The sequence below is a fragment of the Bactrocera dorsalis genome, chromosome 2 (assembly GCF_023373825.1).
Source record: "Bactrocera dorsalis isolate Fly_Bdor chromosome 2, ASM2337382v1, whole genome shotgun sequence".
Classification (NCBI taxonomy): Eukaryota; Metazoa; Arthropoda; class Insecta; order Diptera; family Tephritidae; genus Bactrocera; species Bactrocera dorsalis.
In genome coordinates this window covers 27,969,094-27,978,802 of record NC_064304.1, presented here as the reverse complement: position 1 = coordinate 27,978,802, position 9,709 = coordinate 27,969,094, and the positions used below count along the sequence as shown (strand labels likewise).

Below are 9,709 nucleotides of genomic sequence, written 5' to 3'. Positions count from 1 at the left end.
ATAAGATTGCCAGTGTAATAAAGTTAAAAACTTTTCCTTAAGTTCTGCAATAACAAACAAATAAAAAAAAACTATTATACTCTGTAGCAACATATTGCAAGAGTTTAAAAATAGAAAAAAACACGACTTCTTATCTATAAACCAGTACTCAGACAGATATGGATCTATGGTGCACAACTTTCGACAGTGTGCTAACGCACATAATAAGATAGTGATCCAACAATTCCGAAAACAAAATACTAAGTCTAATTATCTCAGCGCCAAGGTATTGTATTTCTTTATTGTATTGTGATTTCTGCGTAATCTTGGCAAACCAAAAATATCGAAAATTGCACATAAAACAAAGTTGCCAACTCATTGTAAAGGTGAAGTATAATGATGAAGAGTTGAACAACCAAAGCGTTCCCAACCGCCTCAAACTTTGCGATCTTTTACTTTAGCCTATACTAATCATTGCATTGTTTTTTCGTAATTCGTTAATACATACAATATATCTCATACACTAACCGCCAATTTGCAGAATCGAAGCTTTCGATCGATATCTCAAAAAGTGAGGGATTAGTTCGCGGATATACAGAGAGATCGGCGGACAGTCTCAAGAATATGCCGCAATCGACTCAGCTCAGTCATGCTGATGATTACTTTGAAGGAGATGAAATGGACAAAATTCACCTTTCAATTTGATCACAGTAGTATGTTCTAGTCTCGCCAACGTTTCCTTTTAGGTATTACAAATATCGTGGCGAGCTTAATATACCCTGTTCAGGGTATAATGTTAACATCAAATGTGTCGAATAATATATTAAGCATTAACATTGAAGTCAACTGAGTACCACAAAAGAAAACATAAAAAAAATATCATAAAAATTTATTGGTGAAAAACATGCTACGTTAGCACTGCCCTTAATACGACCCTGGGTATAAATATGAAAATATACAAAAATGTCGTTATGACTGTTTTAGTATAAAAAAGAACGGGCTTGCTATCCTTATTCATTTCTTAAAATATCTGTATTTATCATATCAATTTATTATTTAATAGAATTATTTACATTTACATAAAAAACTATCAAATCAACAATATTCGTCTATTTCAACGGATCGAGTTTATGTGGCGTGGGCACAACCCAACCTCCAAATCCTGCTTCTAATTCACCAGCAATTTGAAAGCATAGCTTATCCTTGTATGGCGCTGCGACCACTTGAAAACCGACCGGCAAGCCGTCATCATCATGTCCCATGGGTATATGAGTAGACGGAAAGCCAAGTATATTAAATATCATACAATAATCGACATTACTAAGAAACAGTATCGAAGAATTATGATGAAGTGCTGGTACAGGAAATGTTGGAAAAAAGAAAACGCCATTGTTGCCGAGCAGTTTCTAAAAAAGAAGAAAACGATAAGCAATATGAACCGACCTAAGTATATTTGGCAATATTAATAGACTTACAGCAAATTTAGTTTTCAGCTCCTCCGCTTCAGCTTTGTATTTCAATATATTTTCCGTGCACATAGCGGCGTTAAAACGTCTTATGGACTCAAAGTATAAAGCGTCTCTGGTGTACTCCGATTTGCCTAATATTGCTTTGCCCATTTCGGTTAAAACTTCTTTTTTTTTATTTGGGCTTGAAGTGTTGATTAAATAACAAAAGTCTTCTGACAATGTCATGCTGCCCAACGAGATTTCGAGTGAGTTTTTGAAATCACTCATGGATGTCCGTTCAACTTCACAACCGCGACACTTTAAGTACTTTAAAGCAGTCAAAATAGCAAGTTGAATCTCCGTTTCTGGCGAAGTATGCAAAATACCATTAAGTCCATCAAATCCAAGTGCGTAAAAAATCTGTTGGAGAGTACGAATTAACTTTTTAAAGTTATACATAACATTTACTATACAATATTCTACCTTAATATCCCTTGTTTCCACCGGTGTTAGCAGATCCAATTTTGCAGCATTTTCACCAGCTATAACTTGCATAAGTACGCCCAAATCACGACCAAACCGAGTGATTGGACCCAACGAAAGGCTGTTCTTGTTTTTGGTGTCTGGGAAATGTCCTTCAACTGATATAATACCGCCTGTGGGTTTGTGACCGAAGACACCATTAAATAAACTCGGATATCGTATCGAGCCACCAATGTCAGAACCAATACCGAACAAGCTGGCGCCTGCACCATTTAAAGCACCCTGTATAAGACAACCAAAGTGCTTAAATATATGCATTTTTTTTTGTAATTATATACTTCTCCACCGGAAGATCCACCAGGTGTCCGTCTGCTGTCGTGTGGATTTAAGCACCGCTTTTGTGTTGCCGAAATTGTTTCAATGCTGAAGCAATATTCTGGCGTTATGGAGACAAGTAATGGTATACCACCAGCTGCAACCACATTGTTCACTACTCCACCATTCCCGGAGCTTATCATATGGGCACGCTGACGGCTACCAACACAAATTGACATGCCTATAGGAAATACTTTGATTAAAGCAAGGACGACCATATTTTTGTAAACAATGTCTTACCTTTCAAACCGCATGATTCTTTTACCGTAAAAGGTATACCCAATAAGGTGTAGCGACTGAAAAGTGCAGATATTTGTTCGTCTGAGGTTTTGGCGATTAGCTCATCAGCACGCACGGCATCTTCCAGCGCGCCTTCGAAACGATCTTGCACTACTGCATTGATATGAGGATTTACCTCTTTGATACGTTCTATGTAAGCTCTCACCAGATCCTCAGATTTTAGCTGAAACGTTGGATATTCACTTAATAGCGAAATCAATATCATAAATAGTTTTTGAGTTACAGTCATTTAAAGGTAGCCTTTCCGGTCAACCAGTTTTTCTCAAAGACAAAATGATAAGATTATCATGACCTTTTTTTTGCCTGCTTTGTGTGTAATTCCATATATAATGTCCTAAACATTTTTTGATCTGATCAAAATCAACCAATACCAACTTTTTTTATACTCTCGCAACAAAGTTGCTAAAGAGAGTATTATAGTTTTGTTCACATAACGGTTGTTTGTAAGTCCTAAAACTAAAAGAGTCAGATATAGGGTTATATATACCAAAGTGATCAGGGTGACGAGTAGAGTTGAAATCCGGATGTCTGTCTGTCCGTCCGTCCGTCTGTCCGTCCGTCCGTCTGTCCGTCCGTCTGTGCAAGCTGTAACTTGAGTAAAAATTGAGATATCATGATGAAACTTGGTACACGTATTTCTTGGCTCCATAAGAAGGTCAAGTTCGAAGATGGGCAAAATCGGTCCACTGCCACGCCCACAAAATGGCGGAAACCGAAAACCTATAAAGTGTCATAACTAAGCCATAAATGAAGATATTAAAATGAAATTTGGCACAAAGGATCGCATTAGGGAGGAGCATATTTGGAAGTAATTTTTTTGGAAAAGTGGGCGTGGCCCCGCCCCCTACTAAGTTTTTTGTACATATCTCGGAAACTACTATAGCTATGTCAACCAAACTCTATAGAGCCGTTTCCTTCAGGCATTTCCATATACAGTTCAAAAATGGAAGAAATCGGATAATAACCACGCCCACCTCCCATACAAAGGTTATGTTGAAAATCACTAAAAGTGCGTTAACCGACTAACAAAAAACGTCAGAAACACAAAATTTTACGGAAAAAATGGCAGAAAGAAGCTCACCCAGGCTTTTTTTAAATTAAAAATGGGCGTGGCGTCGCCCACTTATGGACGAAAAACCATAACTCAGGAACTACTCGACCGATTTCAATGAAATTCGGTATATAATGTTCGGTATATCGGTTCTCAACCACGCTTTCTTCCAATATAACGCTATTTTTAATTCCATCTGATGCCTTCTCTGTATAATATATACATTAGAAACCAATGATCATAGCGGAATAAAACTTTACTCAAATACGGTATGTGAGCTGAGGTATCCCTTGTGGAAAAATTGTTGTGATCGGACTATAACTTTTCAAGGTCCCTGATATCGAACACGAAGAACTCAGTTACCAACCTAACCTAACCTAATTTTTCACCGAAAATATCGGTAAATCTCTCAGAATTTAATTCTACTTAATTTAACAGCAAAATAAAAAAATATGTAAATGACGGATAATGAAATCTCGATTATCACTTTATCGTGCGAGAGTATAAAATGTTCGGTGACACCCGAACTTAGCCCTTCCTTACTTGTTTTTTTTTAAAACGTCGCCATTTTGTAAATTTTTGTTCTAATTTTTCTATCGTAAATCATTATGTGGAGAATATAATATCTTCTAGTTTGACGAGAATATTTTGTTTTTACACTTTTAGCAAAAAAAAAAATAATATGCCGTCTCTAGCATCCTTGCGCCATGGCATGGATATGAAAGCAAATTAGTCATTACAGTCCCTTCATATAGACTCTTTCTTACTTTTAACATTCTTCTTTAATAGTGATGCAGTTTTGAACATAATTATATATGTGAATGTTTAAATTTAGAACAATTACTCCATGCTATTGCTTCTTCTCCGACTCACCCCGTACTTCTGATAAAGTTCTTCAGTATAAAAGGTTTTATCTGCTTCCATGCTTATCCACTTTTCTCTGAACCCTTTTGTGTGGTTTTCAGAGCTGCCTGGGAAGTAAGTATCTACTTATTAGCGGGCCTAAAAACTCTTCCATATATACCACACAGCTTTTGTTTGGTCATGATTGTGACCGAATTTAAAGTCAACAAGTAAGGAAGGGCTAAGGTCAGGTGTCACCGAACATTTTATACTCTCACATGATAAAGTGATAATCGAGATTTCATTATCCGGGAGATTTACCGATATTTTCGGTGAAAAATTAGGTTAGGTTAGGTTAGGCACTGAGCTCTTCGTGTTCGATATCAAAGACCTTGAAAAGTTATAGTCCGATCACGACAATTTTGCCACAAGGGATACCTCTGCTCAAATTCAGTATTTGTATAAAGTTTTATTCCGCTATCATCATTGGTTCCTAATGTACATATTATACAGAGAAGGCATCAGATGGAATTCAAAATACCGTTATATTGGAAGAAGGCGTGGTTGTGAACCGATTTCACCCATATTTCGTACATGTCATCAGGGTGTTAAGAAAATATTATACGCCGAATTTCATTGAAATCGGTTGAATAGTTCCTGAAATATGGTTTTTGGTCCATAAGTGGGCGACGTCACGCCCATTTCAATTTTTATTAAAAGCCTAGGTGCAGCTTCCTTCTGCAATTTCTTCCGTAAAATTTAGTGTTTCTGACGTTTTTTGTTAGTCGGTTAACTCACTTTCAGTGATTTTCAACTTTTTTTTTCATGATTATCCGATTTCTTCCATTTTCAAACTGTATATGGAAATGTCTGAAGGCAACGACTCTATAGAGTTTGGTTGACATAGCTATAGTAGTTTCCGAGATATGTACAAAAAACTTAGTAGGGGGCGGGGCCACGCCCATTTTTCCAAAAAAATTACGTCCAAATATGCCCCTCCCTAATGCGATCCTTTGTGCCAAATTTCACTTTAATATCTTTATTTATGGCTTAGTTATGACACTTTATAGGATTTCGGTTTCCGCCATTTTGTGGGCATGGCAGTGGGCCCATTTTGCCCATCTTCGAACTTAACCTTCTTATGGAGTCAAGAAAGGCGTGTACCAAGTTTTATCATGATATCTCAATTTTTACTCAAGTTACAGCTTGCACGGACGGACGGACAGACGGACGGACGGATGGACGGTCGGACAGACGGACGGATGGACAGACAGACATCCGGAATTCAACTCTACTCGTCACCCTGATCACTTTGGTATATATAAACCCTATATATGACTCTTTTAGTTTTAGGACTTACAAACAACCGTTATGTGAACAAAACTATAATACTCTCTTTAGCAACTTAAGCTATTAACGTCGCGTGCATTATTTTATTTAAATATTATATACACCGTCATTGCTCTTATCTCTCTTTAAATTTATTTTCCTCTCACAAGTTTCCAGTTAATGAAATTGTGAAATTTATGATCTTTGTTTTAATATTTTTTAATACAGTCTTATGTTTTTATGCTCTCGCAACGTGTTGCCACAGAGTACAACAGTTTTGTGCTCCTAACGATTGTTTTTATCACCTAGAACTAATCGAGACAGAATGGAGTGCTATATTGATGAGAGGAAAATTCGTTTCCTGACAAGAAAGTAGTTTTGAGTAAAAATGGATAAATCCCAATATTCGTCATAAAAATGTCGTTATCTTAGTTGACTTCGTTTATGATATTAAATAGTTTGGTTTTCTTGACTTCGATAGAATGTAAAGCAATGGGTTGCATAGGTTTCAACCTCTGCTTAGCATACTCATATACCCTAAACAATGATATCTGTTTTCAGCTTGGCATCATACCCTATATGTTTTTTAATGAGGAAGATATATCAATAGTACTTACATATGTATATTAATTGTAGATACTTTGTTTGGAATAACGTGATTCCGTATCAGAACTAAGTGATGAATCTCAACTACCTGCATGCACCTTTAAGTTTTAAAATTTGCGAGAAAATTCGGCATCCGAACTTAGCTTCTACTTACTTATTTTATTATACAATTAAATCAGTTATCAGATAATAAAGCTCTGTCTGAGTAATTACAATTATTTACATAAACGCTATGCCAGTCTGTTACAGCAATAGAATTAAAATATTAGCGGCATTTCTGTTATGACTCGTTATTAATAGAGAATAACTTTTATAAATAAGAAAGGGAACTGAGAGTAATTGATGAGTGTAGACTCTCGTATTCTCTAACGCCGCCTCGTTACTGTTGTATCCAACTGGTATCTTTTTGACAACGTAGAAGTTGTATAAGTTATATTAATTGTATGTGCTTTTAAAAACGGTTTCAGATTGTTGCATTGAAATTAATATTCCTCTAGGTTTGTCCTATGGTGAAGATTTGATAGGAATAATAATTATTTTGATTAAAAATATACCAACAGAGTATAAGCTCTTGGCAAAATAGTATTATATTTGTGATCTTTAACAGGTTAATTTTTCGACTTTTCATGCGAGTTTTAGTAGCACGGATCGCAAGATCCTTTTGGCCCAAGATCGTTCGTAAGATATCCAGTGAGTTCTGCCTTCAGTACGGCAAGCTCTACCCTAGTTGGTTGTGGCCCTATCGGTGTCCACGCTGTAAGGTTAAGAATCTTACGATAAGAAAAGAAAACGAGGTGGTAACATCTGAACTTCCTTAATGATTGACGTACGTTTGCGAGATTAAGGCTGAAAAACTTGGAAGCTCACACTTCCAGATATCCGACCGGGGGAATATAAATTTAGTGTCTAAGCAAATTAATATTGTCCCGAAGGCGCTTTGCTGACTTACAAGATCAGACCCAGAAATTATTTCTTTTAGCTTCACAAATGACTACATATTATAGTCCAAATGCGATCACAATTTTGAGGATCATAACCTAACCTAACCTAACCTAATAACAATATAATCTAAATTGAACTCTTTGACAGGTAATTTTCAACAAGTGCACATTCGTATGTGACATTTCCTAGATGTTATATTTCTTAGATTTGCTACATTACTGTAGATCGTTAGACCTTTTTTAAAGTGTTCCTTATAACAACATTTTGATTTCCTTAATTTTTCAAATTGCAGACTTCTAAATTTTTAAAAACAATACATTTTTTCTCGAAAATTATGAATCTTATATGTTGACTTATATTGGATAGAAATGTAAAATGAGCTGCGATATAACCGTAATTTAATATCTGAAATATTATTGGAGTCTTCATTTTCATCCATTCTCTTCTCTTGTAGAGAACTCTACCTTGTATAAAATATACACTTGCATAGTCTGTTTCTAAAAGTCGTTGTTTACCTTTCGCTGTTTAATCAATTTTATCACTTCAACTACTGGTAGTGTTATCAACTGGTTGCGAATTGGCGGTATGGTGGATGGACCTTTTCGCGGCAATAAAAGTTTCAAAACCGGATAAATCACAATTGAGATTAATTTTAAAATTAATTGTATTAATCGTAGTAAAAACTCCATTTTTAAACAAAAATTATTTAAATATTTTTTTATACGTGTGTTGCTATACACTCAGTAACTTTTCCCAATCCAGCAAACTGAAAATATAAACCAACAAAAATATGCTATATCAATGAAAAAAATGGAACAAAACTATGAAGTATTGTTATTCGCGCCCGTCCACTACTTCTATCAATGAATGACCAAAACCTACTGATTTCAACATCCCAATTAGAATTCCCTTCAGGCGCGCGACGTTACTATAATGTCGACGTGTGAGATATTCTACCAGCGAAAATTGTATCACACTACACATATTAGGGATGCTCTTTTAAATTAAAGAAAAATTCTATATTATTTTCTTTTTTAATTCTTCCATATATTATTATATTATTAATATGAATTTTTATTAAAAAGAACTCTTTTTTATTAAAAATTCTAGAAATATTAAAACTATTTCATTGTGGAATTTTTTGAGGTAAAATATGAAATCGATGTGTCGAAAATACATGTTGAAAATACATTTATGTTAACATTTCATAATTTCTTCTTCCAGCGATTACAGGTTTTTGTGTTTTTTTTATTAAATCCATAATCTCAGCGTTTTTAAAAATTAAGTTATTAGCCTATATTACCATAGATACTTATTTTTATTACTCAATCATACACATGTGAACTTAATACTTTTCTTTGCAATTTCATTGACCACCCTTTTTTAAGTTCGTACTGCATATATGTAGGTGTTTTATTAAGGCATCATGTTCAAGTTAAAGAAGGCTTAATGTCCCAAACCCAAAATTTTTAGCCGACAGACTGATCCCCTTTGTGAAATTACAATTCTTTATATTGGTGGTGTAGTTACACCTTAAAGGTTTTCGCTTAATGTAATTTTGAAGGCGTGGTATTTGTCCGATTACGTGCCGACGCATGTGCACCAAGTTTCATTAAGATAGCTCGCACTATTAGTTTTAGAACGTGAAAATGTCTGAGAGCGTCAATGATGAGGCTAATCAATCATAGTAAAAACTTAAAGTAAGGTGCTAATATTTCAGTTAGCATTTCAAACTGCATACTACGGTCTATTGGAAGGGTCGGGTAGGCGAGATTTATTTTAGATAATATATACTACAAAAAAATGTTTAACTTTTTTTGTCAAATGAAAATTTATATAAACTTTTGATTATCTAAGGCCACTAAGCAATAATATACGATTCCGCAAGCATTCCTGCGCTTCAATTCCCTTGAAAGCGCAAATCCATTAATGAAACCTCTCGCTTTGTTCGTCACCCACAGCACTTAAATTTGCCTCAAAGAAATTAAATGAGAGTCAATCATATGCATTTAGAAGAACATATTGCACCTCAAGCTTTTATGGCATTATAAGTGCATTTAATTTTTAATTCAAATACGATCGTCTAAATCACTTTGTGTCAATTAATTCAGTTCTTCTAGAGTCACTATCTTCAGATATTTAATCGTGCTCCCATAATACAAGTTGGGGAAAATAATCCTGATTTTCTGATCGACTTGGCACTGTATAGGATAGGTCGAAGACAAGTTTAAATACTACTGGATAGTGTGTTTGGACTTGGTTATAAGGCCTTTTGCTTGAGCCAAACTTTCATGATATTTTAGTTCAGTCCAAAGCATTGATATAGCAAAGCGGGATTTATACTGAATCCTCA

General features: G+C 35.1%; 1 protein-coding gene across 1 annotated transcript; it reads right to left on the bottom strand.

The window, feature by feature from the left end:
* Positions 1 to 986: 986 nt before the first annotated feature.
* On the bottom strand, positions 987 to 8,241 carry LOC105233629 (fatty-acid amide hydrolase 2-A). The gene is made up of 6 exons (XM_049450483.1): positions 7,872 to 8,241; positions 2,526 to 2,748; positions 2,249 to 2,466; positions 1,911 to 2,192; positions 1,455 to 1,847; positions 987 to 1,385 (listed from the first exon to the last, which is right to left on the bottom strand). The coding sequence occupies exons 1-6, from the start codon at positions 8,043 to 8,045 to the stop codon at positions 1,089 to 1,091; spliced, it is 1,587 nt and encodes a 528-aa protein (XP_049306440.1). The 5' UTR covers positions 8,046 to 8,241; the 3' UTR covers positions 987 to 1,088.
* Positions 8,242 to 9,709: the final 1,468 nt, after the last annotated feature.

Coding starts and splice junctions, on each gene's coding strand:
- LOC105233629 (XM_049450483.1), bottom strand. CDS start 8,045: ATGGAGTTTTTACTACGATTAATACAATTAATTTTAAAATTAATCTCA. Junction 2,193..2,248: donor GTGGATCTTCCGGTGGAGAA/GTATATAATTAC, acceptor TGTCTTATACAG/GGTGCTTTAAATGGTGCAGG. Junction 1,848..1,910: donor TGGAAACAAGGGATATTAAG/GTAGAATATTGT, acceptor ACTCTCCAACAG/ATTTTTTACGCACTTGGATT.